This window comes from Talpa europaea (assembly GCF_964194135.1).
Source record: "Talpa europaea genome assembly, chromosome: 11".
Taxonomy (NCBI): domain Eukaryota; kingdom Metazoa; phylum Chordata; class Mammalia; order Eulipotyphla; family Talpidae; genus Talpa; species Talpa europaea.
In genome coordinates, this window is record NC_140078.1 from 16,328,845 (window position 1) to 16,356,700 (window position 27,856).

The 27,856-nt window shown below is 48.2% G+C and overlaps 1 protein-coding gene across 1 annotated transcript; it reads right to left on the reverse strand.

Moving 5' to 3' along the window:
• Positions 1–7,283: 7,283 nt before the first annotated feature.
• On the reverse strand, positions 7,284–25,150 carry TGM6 (transglutaminase 6; the record flags this gene model as incomplete). The annotated part of the gene is made up of 12 exons (XM_084246634.1): positions 7,284–7,437; positions 8,511–8,644; positions 8,921–9,075; positions 12,753–13,094; positions 16,753–16,995; positions 17,072–17,175; positions 19,305–19,443; positions 19,930–20,107; positions 21,534–21,662; positions 22,931–23,049; positions 24,125–24,367; positions 24,892–25,150. Coding segments are annotated over 12 exons (2,199 nt in total), but the record flags the coding sequence as incomplete, so codon positions are not given.
• Positions 25,151–27,856: the final 2,706 nt, after the last annotated feature.

A 27,856-nucleotide genomic window follows, 5' to 3' on the forward strand; every position in this document is an offset into this window, starting at 1 on the left:
TTATTTTAAAAAGTCTACCAAAATTGAGTAAGGACAATGGAATCCATGGCATTTTACCAGGGCGAGGCAGGCCATGAGGATTGCAGCTTAGCTGATGAAAGGGACTGTCTTTATGGGAGAGGAGTTCAGAAAATTTGACATGCCAAGGGTTTTGTTAGAAACAAAAGCAATATCAAGTAAACAACCACAGAACAGCATGGCTAGCCCAAACGTTTCTACAGCACTTGGGGCAATGAACAGACAGGAGGACCAACCAGAAATGTAACAAGGAAAGAAGACAGGGTGTGCTTTGATAAGCTCCTGCTTTCCCCGGTGGTCTGGAAGGCTGTGTTTATGTCCAAGGTTGTGAGCACTTGAGAAAACGGAACAACAGCCAACGAATGACTCCTCCCAGACTGAACGTGAGGCATTGTAAACACTGAGCACAAAGGATGGTGCCCACTTGCAAACTGTCTGGAGCTAGAATGCATTTCTGAAACCACCCACAGATTCATCAGCAAAGGTGGAAGCCTGACTGGCTCAGGTGCATAAGCACAACCACAGACTGAGAAATCATGTGCTAACCCAGGTGTGACCTCTAGGAAGTCAGTCTTAAAAACAAGAATTAAAAAAAAAAAAAAAAAACCTTCAGTAGAGACATCTGCCAGCATACATACAGTCTCCATAGAATTATTCCTAGCAAACAAATCCAGGATATAAACAAAGAGAAAACCAGCAGTAACAACCACCCCTCCTGGGGGAATCAGACTTTAGAGTTGCAACAAACTTATATAAAAAGTGCAGTTTTCAACACAAAACTATCAGGCACCACTCAGATGGACACGCACACACACAACTAGGAAAGTGGCCCCATGCACGGAGAAAAACTCTCCTTACACAATCTCTTAGAGGGTCAGTGTTAAACTTGGTTAACCAAGGTTTCATTTATAAATATGTTGGCCTAACTATAGAACACCCCACCCAACAATAGAACACAAATTCTTCTCGAGCACATGTTGAAGATAAAGTATATTATAGGTTAAAAAAAAAAAAACAACTTTTTAAATTAAACTTTTTATTTTGACATAACTATAGATTCACATTGAGTTTCAAGAAACAACACAGACAGATCCCATGTACTCTTTACTCAATTTGCCCCAATGTTAACATGTTAACATTTTGCAAAACTTACAGCACATTATCACAACCAGCCAGGCTATCACAACCAAGTCGTGATAGTCATGAGAAAGAACGTTCTATCACAAGGACCCATCCAGTTGCCCTTTTATACCCACATTCTCTCTTTCACCTGCACTTCCTCTTTTACCTCAGGCAACCACTAATCTGTTCTCCATTTCTGTTTTTGTTTTTTTTTTTTTTTTGTCATTTCAAGAATGCTGTAGTCTGGGCCATCCAAAGTATGTGAAATCATCACGTTGAAGCATTCTATGCACCACAATGTTTATTGTAGCATTATTTACAGTGGCTAAGAAATGGAAGCAGCAAGTGCCCACTGATGGGTGGATAAAGATGTGGTATATGTGCACAATAAAATATTATTCACCTACTAGGAAAGATGAAATTTTGCCATTTGCAGCAAAATGGAAGGAAATAGAGGGGATTATGCAAAGCAAAATTAGAAAAAGAACTATTGGACGAGCAGTATAAGGAAACAGGAAAAACAGACAAGACAAAAATAAACTAGTGGACATGAAGATGGATGAAGTTACCAGAGGTCAGAAGGATGGGGGATGGGAGCAAGGGTAATGGGGATAAAATGAATGGATGGTGGGTGTTTTTTTGTTGTTTTTTTTTAAAAGAATTATATAAATTGAATCACACAGTATATAACTTTTGAGATTGCCTATTTTTCCCCACTGGAGGTAATTCCATGGGGATTCCTCCAGGTATTGTGTTTATTATTAGCCTTTTCCTTTTTATTGCTGAGTAGTAGTCCATGGAATGGATATACTACAGTTTAATTATTTACCACTTGAAGGACATCTAGGATATTTCCAGTTTCTGGCCACTCCAGTAAAGCTGCTATAACCATCCTTGTACAGGTTTTTGTGTGGATATATGGTTCATTTTTTGAAATAAATGCCCAAGATTGTAAGCACTGGATTGTATGTTAGTTGTATTTTTTTAAAGAAGAAACTGCCAAGCTATTTTCCAGAGTGGCTGTAACATTTTACATTTACACCAACAATGTAACAGTGATCAAGTTTTTTACATTCTTGCCAAGAGTTGGCAGTCACTTAAAATTTTTTTTTAGTCACTCTGTTTTTAGTGTTATCTTGTGATTTTAATTTGCATTTCTCTAATGGGTAATATATTGAACATCTTTCATGTGCATCTTTGCCATCTGTATATCCTCTTCATGAAAAGCTTCTTGTCTTGAGCATTTTCTTGATTCCTTTTTTACGGTTGAATTTTGAGACTTTGTATAGCCTAGATGCTAGTTATTTGTCAGATATGTAGTTTGCAAACTTTTCTTCTACTGTGTAGATTGTCTTTTCATTCTTTTAACAAGATCTTTTGCAGATCAGAAATTTTGACTTTTGATGAATTCCAATTTTATCAAATTTTCTTGCTGGGTTTTTTAATAGAAGCTTCAATTGCATCAAACCTATATATCAGGGGAGAATTAACTTCTTAACTATGCTGATACTTCCAATCCATGAATATTGTGGTTCTCCTCATTTATTTAGATCTTCTGTGATTTCTTTTATCAGCATTTTATAGTTTTTAGCATTTAAACTCATAGGTGCTTTCTCAGATTTAAGCAAAAGGGGATGGAGAAGAAATCAAGAACAGATTAGAGTGAATACTAAGAGGCAGAATAGACATAGAGAAATATGGGATTTCATGAGTCTTCAGAAGGTCAGACAGTATGACAGACTGTACATTTTCAAAAATATTTACAGCAATATTTCCAGTCTTACACACTCTTCCAGAATCTTTTCACTTCTTATTGTGGATCTGTTTCCCCTTCTATTGTAACTGAGAGGTATGTTGTAACTGCCTTAAGGAATAAGACGTGGTAGATGTAAAAGCAGGTAACTTCCAACCCTCAGGCATAAAGGCAGCATGGCTTCCATCTGACTGTCTTTCAAGATACTTGCCTTTGCAACTGGCCACCATGTCGTGAGGAAGCCCCCGCCACGTGGACAGGCAGTAGACTGGTGTTCTGTCCGAAAGCCACAGTGTAGGTCTCAGTTGACAGCACTGACCACCCGAAATGTGAATAAGCAAGTCTTCAATGATCCTGCCCTGCTTTCAGCTACCCCTGCTTCACTTAGTCAAGCCGCGTCAAGCTCTGCCCAAACTGCAGACTCACAAGCAAAATAACTTCGGCCATTATTTTAAGTTTTAAGGTCTGGATTGCTCTGCTAGACAGCCGTTGGTAACTAGAAAGACAGCAACTGTCACAGCAAAAATCACCTGCATAGGTCACTGCCCAGGGCTCTCCCAACCATCACCACATTTGGTGGCCTCAGGACATGCCCTCCATCCTAACCTCGTAAGAGTCGAAGTCCCGGGCGGGGGGAGGGGGGGAGCCCATAGCTGCTTGAGCCAACACAGGCAGCCCTGGCTGTGCCAGAGGCAGGCTGAAGACAGGGTGCCCTCCCCACGAGACTGCAGAAAATGATTTTTCCATAAGTGCTACCCAAGAGTCCCAATCAGACACATCTCTTTCTTCCACCGGAACCACCTCTCTTCCATCCCTTAATAAATGTCCCCTAATGTCCATCTTGGTATCAGTTTTCAGGGAAACTCAGCCTGCGACAGTTGAGTTTGAGGAAGCCATGCGGGGGTGTTTGCAGAAAGAAGGAAGTATATGGAACACCGCAGGAGGGACCGTCTCGGAGGACATGCAGAGCTTCCCTGCCGAAAGGAACATCCCCTTTTACTAAGAGTGGGGTCACCTCCTATTCTGGGGGCAGGTGCGTAGCAGAGTTGCTTTTGTTTCCAGCAGAAGGATAAGGTGAAGTGAACTTGTAAGGCGGGGAGGAGAGGGCCCTGGGCAGGTGGTGGACTGTCACGCTTACTCCTTGGGAAGAGGACGGTGAATGCAGGCTCACAGCCCGACGGCTAGAGCTGAGGCAGGGTTTACCACACTTCTCACACTTTGCCCAAGTGCCTCCAAGGGGCAGGAGGCAAGCTCGGACCCCTGTCTTAGGTTGTGTTTACCCAGTGACATCAAGTACACCCAGGCGTATGTTGGCCCTGGTTTGAGAAGCTTATATCTGAATGAGAAGTTCAAAGTCAAGACCTAGAGTCCACTCTGGCTGGGGTCTGAGCGAGATCGGGAGTCGGTGTGAGGCTAGGTTGAGGCCCCATGTGGATCAGAGCTCAGTCTGGGATCAAGGTCTATTTGGGATCATGATTCAATCAGTACCAGGCGTGGAGCGAGGGCTTGCACTCCTGTGGGCGCTGCCCGGGGCTGAGTTAGGGTTCAGCATGGGACAGTATCAGCCCAGGGCCAGCGGCAAGTCCCGACTGAGCTGTGGTAGGAGCTGGGACTTAGTGTGACGTTTAGGGTTCATTTAGGGTTGTGCCCTCATCTGGATTGTCAGGCTCTGAGTCATGGTCTCACCGGGGTCATGGGCACCAGCTGAAACGTGACCCGAGTTTCAGTGTGGGGCCTGCTCAGGGCTTGGCCTGAGCTCAGGTTTGGCCTGCTCCCAGGCTGGGGTGCAGCCTGGCGTCAGAACTCAGTCCCCGAGGAAGCCGCTGAGCCAGCACCTTGTTCTGCAGCAGGGTCAGCAAACCACAACATGTGGGCCAAACCTGGCTGACTGCCTGTTTTGTAAATAAAGTTTGATTGCAACACATCCACACTCATTCATTTATGTATAGTCTATGGCCGCTGTCATGCTGCAGGAACATTGTGGAGTAGTTGGAACAGACTTAATGACCTGCAAAGCCTAAAATATTTACTCTCTGGTGGCTGCCAGTGAGAGCTTGCCAACCAAGGGTATCCCTTTCTCCCACAATCACCAGCATGTGAAAGCCAGGTGACGGACATACCTCAGTGCCCAGAACCTCTGCAAAAGTCATGGCTTTTAAGAGACCAAGGGATCTCAGAAGAGGTAGTGGGAGGCCCATGCTGCAGGCAGAGCCCTGCTGTTGGCATCCTGCCTGGTGCCCATGGCCAGCCAACTCTGGGCTTTGCTGGGTCTTGAATTGCCTGTCCTGCCCTTCCTCTGCAGAGGACACTGTCGGGGTGTGGCTCTGCTCACTGAAAGGCAATCCCTCCTGCACAGCTTTCTGCGCGGTGCCAAGGCTGCATTTCCAGCCACATTCTCCTTCGGGTTGTCTTCTCTTAATGTCCCTTCCTCTCCCTCTCCAGCCAGGGTGCCCTGACTGGCTGCTGGCCTCTGCTTCCAGCTGGGGCTGGAATAACCCGTGCGGCCAGTTTTATCCCAGTAACTGCGCCAGGCCAGCTCGGCTCAGGTGAGAGATGCCAAGGGCAAGGGGGGTTGAACTGGAGAGGAGATACCTGGCAGGTGGCCCTCATGACCTTCAGCTACTTTCACACACACACACACACACACACACACACACACACATACACACGTGCGCGCGTGCATGCGCGCATAATTCTAGCTTCAGAACTGCCTGTGGGTGGATGCAGGCCAGCATCATGGTTCCATCCCTCCCTCTGCTCCTCCTCCGTCCTGCCCTCCCCTCCCACAGGAGAGGATTCCCAGGTCATTGCTTAATCAACATTCTGCACCCCAAATTGCCTCTCAGAATCAGTTTTCTGGGAAGCTCAACCAGGACAGTTGAGCTTGAGACAGGCAGTTGGAATTTGCTGGAAGAATGAAGTGTCTGGGCCACCACCAGGGGAGACCACCTGGCAACATGCAGGCCTTCCCTGCTGAAAGGAGTGTTCTCTGTGCTGGGGGAGGGCGCTGGCTCCGGCTACTTCCTCAGTGTCCCCAATGACCCCAATGTCCCTTCCTGCTGCCCCTCCCTGAGAAGGTAACTGCCTGCTCTGAACTTCTGGTGCCACCTCTTATATGGACGATCCATAAAAGCTGCGGTTTGGAAAGGGGTCCTGGAGCCAAGGGCCTGGCGTGCCCAATGCGTCTTCTCTTCTGGGCTCTGTGAGCTGTCCCCAGGCTGTCTAGGCTCAGCAAAGAAATGCTTTCATTGAGGTCTTAATCACGGGCTCATCCACCTAACACTGCCTGTGCGTCTGCCTGGCGCCTTTTTGCAGAGACCCGTGACATCAATTATTCTCCCTTGACTTGTATCCAGGAGGAATCTCACTGCAGAAGAACCTACCTGTTGTGTTCAGATACTTAAATCAGGTGATTCATTACGACTCCTTTGCCTGTCCAGGACCCTTCCCAGCTGATACCCTTATCTTCAGGGCTCGGTGGTCTCCACTCTGGTCCTCGTCCCAGAAGTCTCAGTCCTGTTTTGACACTAAGCGAGTGGTTGCGTGTGGTAAACTGCTGAGGATAGTGTGCAGAGTCCACACTGTCCTGGTTCTGAACAGTTGAGTCCACCATGGGTGTAGCTACTTCGAGGGGCCTGCCAGCCGCCACTGGAGCAGATGGGGGGCTGCGTCTCCCAGTGCACCCCAGCCACGAGGGATCCGTCTCTATCTCCAGCTTCTACAGGGAACAGCAGCCCCTCAGCTGCTGGGCTTATTTTTCATTGAGGGAAAGTCCTCCGTGACTTTGAATCTTATGCTTTTGAGGAACATGGCTTTGGGATAAACTTAGATGGTGTAAATGGCTGCACGTGGTCTCCAAAGTCTGCCTCGAGCTCACCACGAGGCCACGGGCGGGGTCCTCCCTCTGTATAGTTGGAGCCCGAGGGATGGTTACATTTTGGCTTCAACACTTCTGGGTTCTCTGACAACTGCTGATGCTCAGGTGTGGGTGTGGTCAGAGCACAGCAGAGCTGAGAGGGGCAAGGAGAGCCAGGGGTCAGCAAGGGTGCTGGTGAGCTGGCCGGTAGGAGGCGGCAGCGCTGGGCGGCCTGGGATTCATCATTCTTGGACAAGTCAGTCTCCCGGCAATGAGGGCATTAGATGAGTGTGGTAGAGGCTGCCTTCACCATCCACTGTTGCCAGAAAGTTTAAGGAATAGTCTACCACCTCATTTTACACATGGGGAAACTGAGGCCCAGGAGGGGAAGGGACTCACTGACATTTACAGAGTGGGGCAGAAGCTGCAGCAGAACTGGAACCCAGATCTCCTGGCTCCCCCGCGGGAGGGGTAAAGTGATGGGCAGGAGGGCAACAGGGCCCATCTCCTCCCCACTTAGCCCTTCGCGGCCTGTCACTTGGCTGTGGCCACGTGGATGATCACAAAGCCCTTGATGTCTGGGAAGTGGGGGCTGACGAGGTCCACCTGTAGCTGCCTTGGGCCACTCTTGGAAGGGGTGATGTTGAACTGGACGGAGGCCTTCTCCTGGGGCTCCAGTCTGGGCACTCTGGGGAGAGGAGGCAGGAGAAAGGTAGGTTATTAGCCTCTCTCCTTCCTGAGCCTGCCCTGCCAGTCCATGGCCTTGCAGGCCCTTGACATTTAAGCCTTGTCAACATGCTTCCCACACCATTTGCCCTCTCGCCACTTTGCACTCTTTCCAACCTGCAGGACCAGTCTCCTCCCTGCACCCTGAACATACCTCACACTTCTCTGGGCTTTTGTCTCTGATGTCTCTGGGCTTTTGTCTTCTCACTAGGATGCCCTTCTGAGTCCAACCACACCTAAGGCCCAGGTCAAGTTTCACTTTTTTCCAGGAGACTTTCTCTTGACTACATCAATCACAAGAACCTGAATCAGAAGCCCTCATCCTCTGGATACCTGCAAAGCTCCTTGATTCATCACTGAAGGCCCAGTTTGAACATCAGCTCTAATAGGTTTCTCTCTGGCCCCACCTAGCCCCCATTCAAGGGCTGCCTCTGACCACTGGGACCTTGAGGACCCGTCCTTCTGTTTGAACAAATCACACTATCTGCATTTGAAGGGTCACCTGTCTCTGAAAGCCCTTCTCCAGGCAGAACCCCATCTGCTCATCTTGATATTTCCAACAACGGACTGTGACCCACTGCAAAGGTCAGTGTGATCAGTACTGACTCAATAGGCATGAGTGAGTGAATGACGGAGAATGAATAAGTAAATGAGTGTATGGCTGAGTGGGCTATGTGGGAATGAGTGAGCGGGTAAATGAGTGAGCACCTTAAAAAAGACCAAGTTAATGAAAGAGCCAGTCAAAACTGAGTTGAGTGAAGGAATGAATAGTGAATGAATAAAGGCATGAATAAAGGAGTCAATGAATGGATGAGGGAGCAAATGAATAAGAAGTGAGTGAAAATGTGAATGAGTGGATGCGTTATGTGATTGTGTGAGTTAGAGATTAAATAAATGAAGGAATGAATAAATGAAGGCAGGCTGATGTGCCTAGACAGTGGACTGGTTCCTGGGGGTCCAGAATCTCTCCTGCACCCCTCTAGCTTACCCATCTTATAAGGAAGGCAACCCCCACAACCCTAGCATGGCACTTACTTGATGCTGAGCTGTCCCTGGAGAAGGCCGCTTCCCTCCACCATCAGCACACAGTCCTCCACTTTCTCAAAGAGGGGGTTGGCCACCATCACTTCCACCACAACGGCCACTCCCACTGTGGCCGGGCTCAGAACCTGGAGGGGCAACACCTGTAAGTCATCCCTCTACCTCCTCAGCGCCCATGAGAAACCCATGGGCCTGGTAAGACATTAATCATGTTTACCCCGTTTCTACATACTTCATTACTGAACCCCATCATCACACCATCTCCCCACAGGCACACCTCTCCGCCCCATTGCTAGAGAGCTGAAGCTGCGGTTAAAAGCACAAGCCCGCCAGCTTCTGATGCTCTCTTCCAGCCCTGACAGGGGCCTTCTAGGGCCAGGGCGTTGGATGCAGATGGGAGTCACCTTGATGGTGATGAAGTCCTCCAGGGTAATGTCCTTCTCTACCAGGAGCTTCTCTCCCTTGATGATATGGCACATGGCCGCCATCAAGATCTTCTTGTCCTCCGTCAGGTCTTCCTTATATTGAGAGTAAGGTATTGTGATTGGGATCTTTTTCTCTGGAAGGGAAAGCAGAGGTGGGAATTGGGGGTGTGACTTTTTTTGTTGGTGGTGGTGCCCAGAAAGAGGAAGGGAAGGCTCAATTCATACTTTATGTCTTCTCTGGTTCTTGCAACCAACCCAAGACAGGTACTACTTTAATCATGTCACACAGAAACAAAGCTAGGGTCAGAGAATAATTTCTTGTCCAGTGTCACAGAGCAAGTAAATCCAGGCGTCAAGATGAGAAGTGAGTCAAAATCAGGCCAACCAGTACCACAACTCCAGCCTGTCTCTCCAAAAGCTCTTGGAGATGTGTTTTAAATTTCCCTAATAACTCAAGATAGAAGCGTCTCAGTCCATCAAAGATTCATCCCACTGGGAATTTACTCACTGCTTACTGAGCACCTAATATGTCCTATTCATGATCAAAGGAGAAGAACAATAGCAGAGGACTGATGCTGCCCAACTTCAAGGCTTAATATAAGACACCAGTAATCAAAACAGTGTAGTATTGGTGAAGAATAGCCAAATACATCACTAAACAAAATAGAGCTCCCCATAAACTCACACAAACATAGTCCACTGATCCCTGACAAACGAGCAAAGGGAATGGTATGGAGAAAAGATAGTCTTTTCAATAAATGGCACTGGAACAACTGGATATTCACATGCAAAAAAAGAAAAAAATGAATCTAGACGCAGACCTCAACCCTTAACAAAAATGAACTAAAAATGGATCATAAACCTAAACATGAAATGCGAGACTATAAAGTTTCTAGATAACGTGGGTGAAAACCTAGACAATGACTCTTAAAATACAACACTGAACCATGATCCATAAAAGAAAAAAAACCCAACAAGTTGCATTTCATTAAAATTGAAAACTTCTGCTCTGTGAAAGACACTGTCAAGAAAAGGAGACTAGTCACAGATGGGAGGAAATAGTTGCAAAGGAAATATCTGATAAAAGGCTGTGATCCAAAATATACAAAGAACTCTTAAAACTCAATAGTAAGACAACAAATAACTTGATTAAAAAATGGGCAAAAAACTGGACCTCTCCTATGAAAAGATTCTCGACATCAACATCATCAAGGAACTGCAAATTAAAACGAGACTGTATACTTATGAGAATGGCAAAAATCCCAAATACTGACAGCACCAAATGCCGGAGAGGATGTGGAGCAACAAGAATTCTCATTCGTTGTCAGTGGGAATGAAAAATGGCACAGCCACTTTGAAGACTGTTTGGCAGTTTCTTAGAAAACGAAACCTGCTGTTATCAGACCATGGAGCAATCACTTCCTTGGCTTCCACCACATGAGTTGAAAACTTCCTTTCACACAAAAAGCTACACGTGGATGTTTATTCATAATTACCCAAACTTGGAAGCAACCTGGAATAGGTGAGTGAATAAACAAATTGTGGCACAATGATATAGTGGAATACTATTCAGTGCTATAAAGAAATAAGCTACCAACCACACCAACCTGTGGAGGAATCTCAAGTGCTATTTGTAAGTGAAAGAAGCCAATCCTGAAAAGACTCCTTAGTATGAGCCAACTACACGATGTCTATGAAAAGGCAAAACTGTGGAGCCAGTAAGAACAGTGGTTGCCAGGGTTAGAGTGGAGGGAGGGAGCAATGAATAAAGAACAGGCAGTTAAAGAGCAGTGAAGCTATTCTGCACGACACTCTAATGGTGGATTTATACATTTGTCAAAACCCACAGGATGTACAATACAGAGTGAACCCTGATGTCAACTCTGTGTTAAAAATAACAGTGTGTTAAAATAACAGTGTGCAGTTGCTGGCCATCACTGCAACAAGCTCACTACACTAGTGCAAGTGTTGGTACCAAGGAGGGTGGGAGGTGGTGAGGAGGTATATGAGATGCGCTGCTCAATGTTTTTTTTTAAACCAAAGTTGCTTAAAATGTCTATTAATTTAAAAATCACAGATTTTAATAACTTAAGAATCATATCATTCAGCTTGGTAATTCCATTTTTGTGACTCTCTTGTAATAAAACAGTAAACGATACAGATGAGAAAGTGATTTTTTTTGCACCAAGATGTCTACTTTTGTGCTTTTTAATAACAATAAGGTAATAACCACCCCGAAGACAAAATATAAATCATCATCTATTTATTTAAAGATTACATGTATCTATTAAAATGTTAATGAAAAGCTTATAAAAATATTTAAATTACAATGTAATGTGGAAAGAGAAGGGCACTAATGAATGTTTGCAATATAATTACAACTGTTTCTCAGAAGCAACAGGCCCTAGCAGTTTGCTTGGAAACTGCAGACGGGTGGTGATCACAGGGGATCTTCGCTCCTGCTCTCTAAGTCTTGAAAGAATAGGTATCACTTTTAATGGAAAAAAATCTGCTAAAAGCTGAGAAAAGTGTAGGTTCATTACGATTTCCTTATGAAGTATTCCTTTGTGATTTAGATTTTGTGGAAAATAAATGACAAAGAAGTGGAAAGTGTGTGACTTCTCCTTCACAAGTTTTCACACTTTGTCAAAATACACACACTTGACTTCATCAGCATCTAACGCGGAGGACAGCGTCTGGGTGTAATTGAATTCTGTGTTCAGAAGGTGAGTGAAAGGAGAGGGACAGAGAAGGGAAGAGTAAGAGTAAGGGGAGAAAGAAGAGGTGGCAGAGGCGGGGAGGGGAAAGGATGGAGGGGGAGAGGGAGGGAGAAAGGGGTGGGGGAGGGAGGGGAGAGGAGAGCAGCAGGGTGCAGGGGAGGGGAAGGAGGAGAGCTTGTTTTGTTAGGGGGAAAAGGCTGTCCTAAAGCTAATTCCATGCAGGCTTTGTGGACTCCACCCCCACCCCAGGTCAAAGTCAAAAACACTGGGAACTCCAAATCCCATCACCACCCAAGGGAAGGTGGCTGGGACCTGAGGGTGGGGTTAAGCAGCCAGGTTGGTATAAAGCCAGACACTTGGGCTTTGGAGGGGTCCCCCATTTTGGCTCCCCGCCAGCTCGCCAGCTCGCAGTGTCGTCTGGCCAGCTCTGAGAGTGCCTTTGGGTTTCCAGGTCGTGGGATCGGGTAGGACGCATTAAAGACTTTATTTCCCTATTTTCTCCCTGAGTTGTACATTTTCCTTATTTCCTTTTCCCTTGTAAATAAACCTTTTATGAACCTTTTGTGCATGCCTGTAGTGGAGTATCAATAAGTCCCTTTTAAGCGCGCGGGTGAGGACCCACAGCCAGGAACCCGTTCAATATCCGGGCTGCCCTATAACAGCTTCAGTACAGACTTCTCAGGAGAGGGGCGCTTGGCACAGGTGAGCACGTGCTCAACACCTGTCGCGGGCCCACCCTCTGGTGCAGAACACCTGGACAGGTGGGCTCCAGAATGTGTTGGGTTTGAGAACGATAACACGGGGCATATCCATACTGTGAAATCTCCCAGGAGGTATTTATTCCACCTGGAAATAGTCATACTAATTGGGGTCCTCTCTTCAGATGATTGTGGACTTTATTACTATTCTCATTACTTAACTCCTCTGAGACTCACTTTTCTCGTCTGTAAAGTGGAGAAAAGAGCCAAGCACTGGCACAACCCTCAGAAAGGGCCTGGGAATGGCCCTGGGACCCTGGGGAGCTGTCCCTGCCCCCAACCCTCCTGGAAAAGGTGTGGGCAGGGCAGGTCCCACCCGCCCCGGCGTCTTACCTTCCTCGGGCCCCAGCCTCACTGAGTGGGATTCGCGCAGGATCTCTGCCACCGGCCTGCGCGTGTAGAGGATGGTGGCCCCGCTCAGGTTGACCCGGACCCGCTGGGCCCGGGAGGTGAGGTTGACCAAGCACAGGGCCAGACTCAGGTCGTGGCCCAGCACGGGCGGCTCCAGCATCTTGAACTTGCCAGTGATGCTGGGCTTGGTGGCGGGCTCCAGGAGGTCGTCGCGCCAGAGACCGCGGCCGCCGGCCCTGCGGACCCGGTCCCTCCTCCCACAGGCGTCCACGCCGAACAGCTTCCTCACCGCCTTGCGGTACACCTGCCGCTCCTTCCGGGAGCCTGCGGAGCACACGGGCGTGCTGAGCCGGCCGCCCCTTCCTCCCCACCAGCCCTACCGTCCCGGAGCCTGTCGGCCTTTTCCCTCCTCCGGGCAAAACCACCACCGCATCTCTGCTGTAACTTACTGTGGCAGTTGGAGGCCACGACAGACTGGCAGCCCAGGAGCCATGGGCAGACCTGTCATGTGTTGTGCTTGGTCTGAGACTATTTAAACATTTTTTTAAATCAGTTGCCAGCAATTTCAGGTCAGGACATTTTACCAAAAACAGAGGTTTTTGCAGCTTCTCTGGCCCCTGGGGCTCCAGGCTCAGGGTACGATGACTGTCACATCTGCAGACTTACTATGTGCTAAGCCCACAGTTCCATCCTCCCTCCAGGAGGTGGGACTGTCATCATCCCCAGAAAAGGGGATGATAAAATGACTGTTATCGTTTTCCAGATAAGGAGCCCAAGACACAGAGAAGTAAAGCAATTTGTAAGGGAGTCACATGTGAAACCCCGCAGTCTAATTCCAATTTCCATGACCTTAAACTCCCTTCCTACTCTCTACTGGCAGTAATGGGTTACACAGCTGAGATGGGCGCTCTCTCAATGGGGGTGGACTCTGGTTCTCCCTGAGCCCAGCCCTGTTCCCCCCGGGCGGCTGCACTGGAGGTGCCATCTGCAGGGTTCCCGTAGACGTGTGAATGTAGGACATTTGATTTCCCACTTTTCCTGCTGCTAGAACAGACCTCAGTTTTGACCTACAGACCATTACTTTGACAACAGGACAGCCCCTGCTCCATAGGGGCCTCGAACTCTGCATCTGCTGGCCAGCAGCATTTCCTGTCTCACTCATAGCTCCGCCATTCACCCACCATTCATTCGGCAAATAGCCCATTCACCCCATGCACAGCCAGAGCCGTTGGCAATTCCCACCCCCTCAACACCCACAACTCAGAAGTCACCAAGCCCTGCTGAGCATCCATATTATCTCTAGAATCTGTCTTCTCCTCCCATCAGATAATGTCAGTTTGCCACTGATGACTATGTGCTGTTATTACTAGCCTCATTACTTAGGCCCTTTGAGGCTCAGATTTCCCATCTGTAAAGTGAGGGGCAAAAAGCCCACAGGCCAGGTAGTGAGCTCATTGCTTAAGAATGTCCCCTCCCTTCCTGGGAAGACAGGCTCCACCTCCCACTCCAGTCCTGATTCCACCCTGATCATTTCCGGATCTGATGTTTCCCTCCTTGAAACCTGCACTGAGCAGTCTTCCCCCTGAACCCCCCCCTTACCCCCACTTACCTCCCTCACCACTCCTTCCCAAACATTTCCCCCAAGGACCTGAGTACTGAGTGACCTCCATGTGGACATGAATGTTTCCTTAACATTCCATTATTTAAATGCAGGTGGAACTCTTTATTCTGGCCCACGGTATTTGTACTATGGAAATGTTTCATTTCTCTGCCAAAGACTGTGATTGCACCATTGTACAGTCCCACGATGTACGTGTGTTCCAGTTTCTCCATATCCTCGCCAGCACTTACTCTAAATGTTCTTGGTTACAGCAGTCCTAGTGGGTGGGGAGCGGTATGTTTTTGTGGTTTTGATTTGCATTTCCCTAATGAATAATGATGTAAAACATCTTTCAAGTATATCATCCTTGGAGAAATAGCTCTTCCAATCCTTTGCCCATTTAAGACATTGGACTATCTCTTCATTGAGCTGTAAGAGTTCATTGCATATTCTGGATATAGGTCCCTTATTAGACACATGATTTGCAAATATTTTCCACTTCTTTCCACTTTTTTTTGAGATCTAAGTGGCTTTATTAAATGATTCATGAGTGGGGCATTCCCCTAACTACCAAGTGCAAAGTTGCTACCTCTTTCCACTTGCTTGATAGTATAGTTTGGAACACAAGTTTTAAATTTTGATGAAGTTCAATTTATCAGTTTTTTCTTCTGTCACTTGTATTCTTGATGTCATATCTAAAAAGGCCACCTTTAACGCCTGTTTTACAAAAAGGTTTATCATTTTAGCTCTTGTATATAAACCTATGATCAATTTTAAGTTAATTTTTGTGTATGGTGTGAGGTGGGAGGCCAACTTTTGGTGTCATAGCCAAGAAATTAATGCCAAATCAATGTCACGATGCTTTTCTCCTGTTTTCTTCTAAGAGTTTTAAATTGTCAGGTTTTACATTTAGATGTTTGATCAATTTTGAGTTAATTTTTGTATGCGGTATAAGAGAAGTGTCCAACTTCATTCTTTCACATGTGAATATCCAGCTTTCCCAGCACCACTTGTCAAACAGATCTGTTTCTTTTTCTTGCCTAATTTCCTTGGCGAATACTTCCAGTACACTTGAGGCAGCAAGAATGACCATGAGAGCTCAAGCGTTGAGAGAGGCCCAGCAGTCCCAGATGTGTACCATGTGCTACCTGATACACTGGAAGGTGATGAGCCATTCTAGCTGAGCACAGGCCAAATTAGTGACCCAAAGAATCCTGGGCAAATTAATAATAGTTGTTTAATCTCTATAACGAAAACAGGGTCCAGTGATTCCAATGTGCACCCAGAGCTGCAGAGCAGACAAAGGTGGGGGGAAGCATCCCAAGCAGCCTGTGCCCCTCCTTAGCAGCCTTCTGGTGTCACTAGCTTGTGCTCAGGGAGGGGAGGAGACAAGTTCTGATTCAAGTATGAACTTTAAGTTTTAACTTTTGTTTTTTTTTTTTTTTTTTTATAGAGGCATGCTTTATTTGTTTGCTGGTTTGTTTGTTTTGTTTTGTTTATACATGCACTGGGTACAGTCAGAAGCGCGGGAGGGTGAGAGAATTCACCAGAGCCAGAGCGGGGAACAGAGCAGGCAGAAGGACCGAAGTACACTGCTGAGGGGAGCAGCGGGCGGCAGGAGAGGTCTGCGCGCCATGTGGGACCCTCCTCCAGTGGCCTGGGAGCAGCCGGGGATCGAACCGGCGCCGCAGAGGCCGCGGGCAGCCCAGCAACCCAGCGCTCAACCGCTGCGCCACCGGGGAGGCCCTAAGTTTTAACTTTTGAATACCATTGTTTTAACAAACAGAAATGGCTGAAAATATATGGATCAAATCATAGCACTGCTAAAGGACCCATTATTTTGTGGGAAAGTGTGACTTTTAGAGTATATAGATGGAAGAAACTCCTAGAAAAAATACAACTGTTTTGTTTTTATATCCCAACGAGTACCCACTTTTCTATAAACCAGCGACCATAAATTAGTAGACATTAACAGATGATAAATAGGAGCTGCTATTATTACCATTATTTAGAATTGTGCCTAGTGCTATGTTTTAATAAATAAATTTAATAAACAATACCTGTAACTATCATCACTATTATTATTAATAGTTGTCATTATTATTATTATTATCATTGGCGAATATGCCTAATACAGTACGAGGTATGTGCTAAGGGTTCAAGAAAAACTATTAGCATTATTAAATGTGGGAAGTCTTCTACTTAGCAAACAGGGGAAACATTAACATAAAATAAGGGCACTTAGCCCCAGGCACAGCTGACAGTGCTGCAAGCAAGCTCTCTCCACCTTGCACAGGGGATGGGCTGGCTCCAGTGCATGAGGTAAACCCTGCAGCAGCCGGCCATCATGGGAGGCTAATGAAGCTGCCATATTGCCCTTACCTTCCGGATACTTGTAGAGGCCTGTGATGTCCACTCGGGAGTCACTGCCCACCGCCTTGGTGCTGATGCACCTCCCGATCTTCTTCGTGTCCGAGTACACACGCTCCCGGCGCTCGTCGCCATGCCAGAGCCAGGTGATGTAGTCCGCGTTGACCTCGGCGAACACAAAAGGGCCATCATGGGCCAGGTGCACGTCGCCCTCACGGATGGCGGTGACGGAGGCTGGGCCGCATCGGAATACACCTGGGCAGGAGGGGTGGGAGTGAGTGGCCTGGGCGAGGAGGCTCAGGGTCTGAGACCCACCCGGCTGAGCCCGTACCTTCACTCTCCTCCTGGGGGGTGGCATCCAGAACCTGCCAGCCATTGTAAGAGGGGCCCAGGTCCTGCCGGGCAAACCAGCTCTCATTCCAGACATGGAAATTCCTGCCACAGAGAGAGGATGGGGCAGGGTGGTCTACAGTGAGCACAGAGGCCCGCAGGAGGGGAAGATCCTGCTTAGAGCCTGGACTGGGGTCCTCAGTCTGTTTGAGCACTGTGCTAGGGCATGAGAGCCATTCACTCCACAGTCTGGGTGAGGAGATGCCATTCGTGTGTTTTTCAAGAAGGTGTTGATCAGGTACCAGAAATAACAGCTATAAATAAGACAGAAGGTTCTTGACCTCATGCAGATTATATTCTAAGAAAGACTGACAGGGAGGCAGACAAAGTTAAATAAGTAGATAAATAAAACAAATGCAAGATAGAGATTGTTGAAAAGCTTCTCCAGGTAAATGACATCTAAAATGAGACTTAAATCAGAATTAGTCACAGAGAGAGTGAAGGGAATAGTGTCTAAGGCCGGAGGAACAGAATGTGCAAAGGCTCTGAGACAAGAGAAAGCTTGGTGTGTTCAAGGAACAGAAAGTATGTAAATATCTCTGGACTGTGGCAAGCATGGTGGACAGTAGGGTTCAGATTATACAGAGTTCTGTAGACCCAGGAAAGGAATTCCGGCCTTCTTTTAAGTTTCCTATGTTAAAGATGATAGTCTGAGACTAGGAAAAGAGATATCATATGTACAGGGTCACACAGTAAGGAAGCAACAGATAGAAACCCTGCTTTGCTGGACTTGGCATCTTTACAGCTGGCCTCAGAATCCTTGTCAGGGAGGTGATGGTTTTTGGGAAAATATCTGATAAGCATTTGGGCGTGAAAGCCAGGACTCTGATGGCCTGCATTGTGACATAGGCCCCAACATAGAAGAGAAGTGTCTGTCCATTCTGCTTGAGGAATGTAATTTTTTGGTATTCCTACAGGGAGAGCGAGTAAAGAGAACCAAAAAAAAAAGGGCTGGAGAGAAGAGAGGAGCAGAGCAGGACTGAGGCTGGAGTATTCCCTGCGGGTGACTGGAGGACAGGCTAAGAACAGGGAGGCTGAGGCCACCTGCGTTTCTGTACTGTACACACTTCACCGTGTCCCCTACTCTTTAGACAAAATGTACACGAGTGACCTGACTTTTGGACAAGGTTATTGACTGAAGCTTTGTTTGTGAAGAAAACATTTGGTCCATCCCTGTGAGGTGGTTAGAAAAACAATGGTTTCTCCATCCAATTGAAAGACAGCCCAGGTTCATACTGCTGCTCTTCCACTCACTAGCTGTGTGGCCTTAGACTAGTTACTTAATCTCTCTGTGCTTCTCAGTTTATTCATTTGCAAAACAGAGATAATAATACTGACTTGCTCACAAGGTTGTTTGGAGGAATGCATGAGTTATATATACCACGAGTTAATGAATACCACTTAGAACTGGGGCTGGCATAGACTAGGTGCTCAGGGAGTGTGGTATTATTTGTAATACTTTAAACATTGCAAAGAAACAATAAGGAGAACCTGTGTGTATTCACATGGAATCATTAAATGTATGAGCAAGAACAGTATACATTATGAGGCCATTATTAAGGGGGCAGAAAGCAGGATGCAGGGATCTGTGTAGATGTACGTCCTGCTGGGCCTTTCTTTGAAAGGAGATGGAGTAAACTAGTCCTATCAGGAAGAGGATGGGGGGCAGGATTCGGGTGGGTGGAGACTTCACTGTAATCCATTTTGTACCTTTCGAATGTTAATGCACATGAGTGTATTTTCTATTTCAAAAATTAAATTGAAATTTAATTTTTTTAAGTTTGTGGAAAGAGTTGTTTCCCACCTGAGACACAGAGTGAGGGGCACAGGCAGCTGATGGGAAGCAGGAGCACAATACAGACAGGGAACTAAGCAGAGGGACTCTCGCCTCCCTTCAAGTCATGGGAATTGTGGGAAGGGCTCACATTCCCAAAGAAGGGTGAATGGGGGTTCACATTGACTGCAGGCAGTCAATTCTTGAGCGCTCCTCTTGACCTCTTAGTCACGTGTCTAAGGCCCCCCAGATCTCAGAAGGACTCCCCCTCTACTGGGTGTCTCTCACTCCTTCCAGAACTGGTCAGACTCAGGAAAGCTGAGCTCCAGATCCAGGTCTGTCTCGGGAGCCCCTGGGGCTGGGCGGGGCTGCCCTGGGGCCCTGCGGGCCTTGAACCCACCACATGCTGTCTTCTGTCAGGTCTTCCAGGGTCCGCCCGAAGGAGTCCACGTATTTGTCCACGCTCAGGTTCCTGTCCGTGTCGTGGGCTGAGTTAAAGTTGGATACAACACGCGTTGCAATCCCCAAGCACCTAAGGACTGAAGAGCAGGAGGCTCAAGAGGCTCCAGAAACAGGCTAGGACTTAGGGAGAGGGATCAGGTCTCCCCAGCAGGTGCTCAGCCTCATTTCTGGTCTCCCTGCCCTTTCTGTATATTTTGCCAGGGTTGAGGCTTCTGCTCCACTCTGAGAAACACCACGATTTTCTCAGGGGATGGCCTCTGAGATGGAGGGAGCTTGGAGGCCATATAATATTTATTTTCCTGAGGTAACCTGAGACCTGGGGGAACCACAGGACTCCCCCAAGGGCACTCACTGTGCTGGAGGCAGAGGGAGGGGGGAGTCCTTCTGCAAATTAAAGATCAAAAGGCACATAAATGAATTATCTGCTTGCTTTCTTCTTTAACCACATCTGTTCCTCATCTCAATAAAGACTGGGGGCAGGGTTATGTAAATACATGCAAAATGAACGCAAACTAAGGACCCTGGAGCAGGTTGGGAGATGAGGACCTTCTGTCCCAGGGTACCTGTGCACATGACTCCGGCGAAGACCCAGCACTGGCCGTACTTGACTGGCTTGAACCTGCCCTTGAACCACTTGCGGAGAATGTCCACGCTGCCGCGCCAGTGCAGAGGGCTGGTGCCGCCGCCATACTTGCCCTGCCACTGGCCTTGCACCACTCCGCGGTCGTTGTTGCTGTTCACCTGGGCAGGCGAGGGCACGGGTCGACCACTAGGCCAGGGTTCCCTCTTCGGGGCCCTCGAACTGTGGAGTGCCCAGGGGTGCGGAGTCACCCCTTGCTTTTAAACTGTCTGAAAACTGGGAGCATCTTTTGTCTTCATTTATACACGTTGGCCACCATTTATGAGTTTTCGTTTCCTTCCATTGGGATACTCTATGGTTGGAGATCATCTCTGGTTTTAAAGCATTTTCTGTCTTGAACGGTTTACTTTGGGGAGACTGTTATTGGCATAATCCCAGAGACAGCTAATTTTCATTAACTGCTTGCTGTGTGCTGGGCGCTGTTCTAAGGGCTTTGTCTATGTCAGTGATGCATGTTCTATTATTCTCCTTTTTTATTTTCTCATGAGAACACCAGATTCAGAGGGGCTAAGGGACTTGCCAAATCACAAAACAAATTAGTAAAAGGGGTGACCCTCAGTTTAGCACTGTGACTCAGGAGCCTATGTTGCTGTCCCCTGGGTGTGACACTGTGCTGTCTGAAATGGGTCACAGGGTTGGATTTTCTGTGCTCCCACTTCTCTCTGAGGCCTTAAGGAATTGAGAGCATCAAATATGAGAAAAATTGCATTGTCAGTTTTTGGAATCACAGATACCAACCTACTGATCTTAACACCTGCTTGTTATAGAGAATGCTAGAAGGCCTTCTGAAGGGGAAGCACCTTTTGAGGGGAAGCACTGTTGCATGTGGTAGATTAAAGATGCAACCCTCCCACAAGAGGTGGGTCTGTGTGCCCGCTCCCTAATCTGGGCTGGGCCAGGGCAACTTTGACAATGACTGTGGTAGAAGCACTGCCGTGTCCATTTCCAGACCCAGGTGTTATAAGACTGGCAGCCCCTACTTCCTTTCTGGAATTATGGCTTAGAGTGAAGCCAGATGCTGTGTTCAGTTACCCTGAGACTGCCATGCTATGAATAGACCCCAGTTAGCCACATGGAAAGGATGCATGGAGAGACAGTGATGGCTGGTCAATCCCTGCTGTTCCAACCCTCCCATCCAGGGCCAGGTGTGAAAGTGAAGAAGCCATCTTGACATTCCAGCTCAAGCAGACAAATTCAGGAAGAGAACCCAGGACTATATGATGGTCAGAACCAAGGTCCCAGATATACAGCTCCATCAAACCATCCCAGACCCCTGTAGCCATCTGGACACCCCAAGCTGGAGCACCTTGGAGGAGAGACAAGCCATCCCCATGGTGCCCTGTCCAACTCCCTGATCTGCAAAATTATAACCATGACAAATGATTGTCTTATGCCACTGAGTTTTGGGTGGTTTGTTGTGGCAATAATAGAGAATTAAAATAAGAGATGATTTGGAAAAATTATAGGCCCTGGGGCTGGCCTGGGGAACCATGAGTGAGTGTGCCTGAGGGACAGTGGAGTGCTCACCATGGCGCTGATGACTCTGGTGATGTAGATGGGGTCGTGACGGTGGGACACGTCGGCGGCTGGGTTGTCTTGGTGACTGGGACTTCGGTCCAGGAGGGAGAGGCAGATGCTCAGGATGTCCTCCTCAAACTGTGCCCGGAGACACTGCATTAGAGGCCTGGCTTCCTTCACATTCCAGATCCCACTCCCCCCACCCCATGCTGTTGGTCACTTGTGTCCTGCAGGAGATTTCATAACCCCTGGCCTTCCCTCCCACAGAGCATCCCCAAGTCTCAGAGACACTTCCTCATGGAGTTGCTGAGAACCTGGAGATCAACCTTCCTCACAGCCCATCCCACTCCACAGTCCCCCGTGCCTCCCTGCCACTCACAGCAAAGCATATAGAATGGGTAACTGAGACACCATCTCTGTCCCACTGGCAAGTTTGCTGGGGTTACATGCTTTTTTTCAAATACATTTGAAGTAATCAAGAGCATTGAAAACTGGGGGAGTTTTATACAAATTAAGATTTCTGGTCCTGAATATTTGGAAAGTCTGGAATCCTTGGGCTGACTTTCTTACATGCCAAGCAAAATTAGGTGTTGAGAAGAGGTTACCTCTCAGGCAGACCCTAAACTCTCTACTGTATCATCCCTGCCCAGTCTCTGGGCCCCAAATGCTTTCAACCCCCTGCTCCCCAGCCTGACAGTTTGGATCCTCAGCCTTCCTTGCCACCTTCTTCCTGTATCCTTCTTCCCACTTCCTCTCACGGGCCCAGCAGACAACAGCAGAACCTCCCCACCATGCTGTTCTATCTACTCTTCCCTCCATCTGTCCAGATCCTGCCCAACTGCGGACATACAGCCCTGACATGGTGACCCTGTGGCGAAGCCTCCTGCAGTCCCTCAGGGGGTTTTCTTTTACATTTTTCTGAATTCCCTCTGCTTCCATGTCTACCACTTTGACTTCCTTCCCACATCACACCTTATATAGAAACTAAGCCACTGATTCTAAAAGTCTGGCCCCAGGCCAGCCATGTCAGCACCATCCAGAACCTTGTTAGAAATGGAAATCCTCAGACCCCACCCAAGGCCCACTGAATCAGCAGCTGTGAGGGAGGCGCAGCCATCTGCGTGTTTTACGAGCTCTCTATGTGATCCTGGTGCACACTCAAGCTTGAGAACCTACTTTTCTGTCCACAACAGAACCGACCTGTTCTGTTTCCCAAGTATATTCACAAGCACCTCCTTTCCCCAAAGCCCCAGCACAACTAGTCATAGAGGAATAAAGGAATGGGTTTGCTTGAAGAGCCCAGCATGTCCCTCCTGGGAAGAAGTGAGCACACAGAGAGCCCCTGGGCTGATGCTGCACCCCCGACCCCCCGCCTGCCCCCCTGCTTGGCCTGTGCCCCTGGAGACCTGCCCGAAGTTCCAGCCCTGGGCTCGGATGTGCTTCTCCACGCCTCGGAAGATGATTCCGCTGTCATTGAGCACGTACTCCTGTCTCTCCTCCTCGGAGGCCAGAAACACGTCATCCTCTGAAAAGCAGTCATCAGGCCCGGCGTGGGCTGGGGCTCTGGCCTTGCCGGCCTGGGGAAGGGGCTACATCGGGGGAAGGGGGTTATATCAGGGATCAGCAGGGGCATGAGCCTGGAGGCTGACGGGGCAGGAGAGGGCAAGAGGAGCTCGCAGAGCTCCCAGGCTGCCTCCCGGCAGAGCCCCTTTCCACATGGCCGATCTTTCCCCTGGGGTCAACCCCAGCCTGTCCCAAGGGGACAATAGGGGTCAACCCCAGCCTGTCCCAAGTCTGAGGGATTAGGAGTCCTGGCATCTTTTGGTGAATCTACTTGATGCCAACAGTAGCCCTATATATTTCTTTTTTTTTTTTTTAAGATTTTTTTTTAATAGAGTCATGTTTTTATTTATTTATTTGTTTGTTTGTTTTGCTTGTTTGTTTATACATGCACTTGGTACAGTCAGAATCGCGGGAGGGTGAGAGAATTCACCAGAGCCAGAGCGGGGAGCAGAGCAGGCAGAAGGACCGAGGTACACTGCTGAGGGGAGCAGAGGGCGGCAGGAGAGGTCTGCTGTGCCATGTGGGACCCTCGCCCGGCGGCCGGGGATTGAACCATTGCTGCAGAGGCTGCGCGCAGCTTCACAGCCCAGCGCTCAACCGCTGCGCCACCAGGGAGGCTCCATGTACCTTGTTCTTTACGAACTTTAGCTCTGTGAGTTCTCACCCTACCCTGAGAGGCAGGCACTATTGTTATTCCCATACTACAGATGAGAATATTGAGGTTCACAGAGGGAAGCAGCTTAGCAGAGCTGGGACTAAACCAAGGCTGTATGATAGCTAAAGCCTGGTTCTTACCTACTGCTCCCATCAGGTCCCGTCCCTCTGGCCGCTGCACACCAGAAGAACCAGAACACTGGTTCTTTCCCTTCATCACAGGCTCTTTTATCGCATCCACTACTGCATTTCTCTCCACCTCTGTCTGTGCCCAGCTCTTGCCCAGCCCCGTCCCTTCACCTGCCTCCCAGGCCCCTCTAAGGCAGGCCCGCCTGCAGGGCAATTTCCAGGAAAACCTCAGCCTCAGACTCCCCAGCTCCTACCTGGGCACCAGGGATTGAAAAGGAGAACAAACTCGCCCAACTTCCGGTCGCTGTGTTTGCGGCGGGAGGAAACCCTGGCGCTCAGCTGGTAGCGGCCGATGACAGCATCAGGAGGGCTGGCAAGACAGACGGTCACGGTGTTCTCTGTCTGAGCCTCCTTCACTGCCGTCCAGGTGTCGCCCACCTCCAGCTCTGCGGTCTGGAACACAGTTTTGGTGCGGAGGGCCTCGGAAGCCTGGGGTCCTGCGCAGAGAGGAGAGGAAAACAGGAGACCCAGATGCCTTTAGAAAACCTAGCTCGAGAGAAGCAAAAGCTGAAGGCCTGGAAGTCCACCCTTCGACCCCTGGACTGCTGGGACACTGTTGTTGGGAAGGACGTGATCGAGACACAGGAGGGCCAGTGGCAGAGTGGGGTCCACTTCAGCTGTTCCACTTTCCTGAGAAAGGAGAAAGTGACAGGACCCCTTTGAAGCCAAAGTTGGCCTTCTATCTGACCAAGAGAGAAAAGCCGGGACCCCACAGTGTCTGATGACCAGACCCTTCCAGCACCCTGATCCTCGGTCTGCTGCGACTCTGAGTTGTCTCCGTCTCCCACTGCCTGGGGAGCACCTTCCAGCCATCCTGGAGAGCCATCATCACGAGCCTCTGGGGATCGGGACAGGACTTGCTTCCCCCTTCCCGGCTGGTGACCACAGGGTCTCAAGTCGCTTGTCACAAGACAAGCCTTTTTGGCTGCAGATCAGTGGAGGGCACTGCTGAGCCTATTACCTGTCTCCACCGTGAAGATGACGGCCTCCTCAGTCTCCAAGGCTCGGCTCAGCTCCAGTGTTAAGGTGAACATCTGGTTCCTGCGGACCACCAGCTCAGAGCCAGGGTACTCCTGGGTGTGGTGGGCAGCACCATTCCTTGGCCGCTGCCAGTCCACCTCAGTGACTCTGATCCCTGGAGAGGACAGGAAGGTGAGAATGGCCCTTAGTATGTGGCGTGTCGACACCTGGCTTGCTCTCCATCTACTTCTGCCAGCCAGTCATCTGTTCGTCCAGTCGTGATTTATCATTCTTCAGCTACCGGTGCTAGTGTTTCTCTGTAAAGTCTCCATGGACGCTGAACTCGCGAACAGAATCACTTGCTCCTGGGGGAAATAGCACTACGTTCCTTGAGCCTCTGGTCGCAACTTTCTCATCAATGGTCAATGCAAAGCCTTTCTTTAGGTGTGTTTTTTTTTTTTAATTTTTTTTAATAGAGGCATGTTTTTATTTATTTGTTTGTTTTGTTTATACAAGCACTGGGTACAGTCAGAAGCGCGGGAGGGTGAGAGAATTCACCAGAGCCAGAGCGGGGAGCAGAACAGGCAGAAGGACCGAAGCACACTGCTGAGGGGAGCAGCGGGCGGCAGGAGAGGTCCGCGCGCCATGTGGGACCCTCCTCCGGTGGCCAGGGAGCAGCCGGGGATCGAACCGGTGCCGCAGAGGCCACAGGCAGCTTCGCAACCCAGCACTCAACCGCTGCGCCACCGGGGAGGCCCGTGTTTTTTTTTTTAAAGACACCTTATTTAATCCACTGCTGAGTCTTTCACATTGAACTCAAGACCAACACTGGAGGGCATCAGCGGGGACCATGCATGTTGGGTGATAGATTTTCACACCTGGCAGGTGACTGCGAATGACCATAAAAGTGCTAAGAATGTTGATTTGCAATAGAAAATCATTATTAGCAAGTAGGTCAATTTGTGTTTATGGAATCTGTGAATATTGAGGATCGACCATGTATGCCCAGGCTGGTGTCTGGTGTGGGATATATTGGTGAGCAAGATATGGGTTTAACTTGGAGATACATGGTGAGGCCGTGTGGCCCGATGGTTATGAGCACAGCCTCTGAGGCCATCTGACGTGGATTCTAATCCTGACTTGGTCATTTACTGGTTAAACTACCTTCTACTTAACTTTGTTGTATCTCAGTCTACTTCTGTAGACTGGGAGTAATAGTAATAATAATAATAATAATACCACCTTGTGGATTGATTGTGAGATAACTCCTGTCATTTAGAGCCCTTAGAACATGAGAGCCCAATAAATATAGTTATTATATTCCAGACGAACAAGGGTGACACCTAAATAGGTGAGCCCACAGGTAACTATTTATGACTTTGATACATGCTGTGAAAGAAAAGTATACAGAGCTGAAAGAACTTGCAAATGGAGAGCTGGTCCTGAGAAACATCTATATATTTTACTTAAAGTTGATTTCTTTTTGATTATAGTAAATACATATATATATGTGTGTGTGTGTGTGTGTGTGTGCGTGTGTATGTGTATATATATATATTTAAGTGGTGTATGAAAGTAGGTAATATGCATCAATTTAATTTTAGGATAGTGAAGATACATTATAAAATATTTGTTCTATAGAGAGGATACTAGGGACAAAGGAATTGATGTTTCAGGCATCCATTGCTGGTAAATGAACCAGCTGAGATTAGTAACTTAAGAAAACAATAATCATATATCTAGTTCATATATACAACACCATATGCTTCAGTGTCTTTTCCCGCTTACCGCTTCCACCCCCATGACCAAGGCCAAGTCTGAGTCCTCTGTGCAGCCTGAGAACCCTGAGGGCGGCCCTGTAACTAATTCTTCCCATCCTTCCACCATCCTGGAATGGGCTGAACCTGGGATTATTCTTCACCAGCATCAAGCTGTGTGGATCAGCCACAGTCAGTTCTCGTCAGTGGAGATATAGTTACTCTATCCCTCTAGGGTTGGCTTCCATGACTCCCTAGGGGGCTTCTCTTCTCTCAAGGAAAAGTTTCAACTCCTTGGCCTGGTTCTAGAGACTTCCACTGGGCAGCTTGCCTCACTTTCCAATCTCTTACATTCACCCACTTCCCTTCATTTTCCTGTCCCCAGATCCTATAGTAGCAAATCTTGGAGTTACGCTTGGGTCAGGGTCCTAGTTATGCCACTTCCTTACTGTAGGTCCAGCATGTCTTAGCTGCTCTCATCAATAAAACACTGGTGATTTTGGCTTTAGTAGTGAGATTGAATACGATGAAGTATGAAAAGCACCTTTGCATTCATGTTTCTTATCCAATCGATCATCAGGTCCAAATGGCACCACCTGCAAAACCTGCCCCAAATCTGCCATTTCTTCATCTTATCATGACCCAGGCCAAGCTACCGACACCTCTCTTGGCTACAGAGAGTCAGCCCTCTAACCGGCCTCCACTGTCGCGGATCTATGTTGGTGCCACAGTCTCAATTCCCAGAGCTGAGGACACACAAAGGCTAATTCTAGCCCAGCCTGGGCTGGCAAGCTAGTCTGGCATCATGATTTAGAGACAATGACTGAGCAGGTGAGTAGGAGCTTACACAGCTGGCACATGTGTCCCGAGCTTGGGAGCTCCCAAAGCAACTGCTGTAGTGGGCTAGCAGGGATGGTGCAGGGTCTGTGTTCAACAGTGACCCTGAGTGGTAGGAGCTGGAACAACAGCACCAGGGCCTGTGCACCAGCTGTCCAATTCCCACATTTGAAAGAACTAAATTAGCTTCAGTTCTTGGACAGGAAGAGAACTCTCCAGTACCAGATCTTTGATCTGAGGCAGCCTCTGTTTAGTCTGAAAACACAGACAGAAACATCTCCTACCTTGTGCATAGGACTGTCCAATCTATGAGCAGCGTTGCTGGTGGAGCCTTTAAAAGCCTGGTTCTCCCTTTTACTCACAGTAACTGAG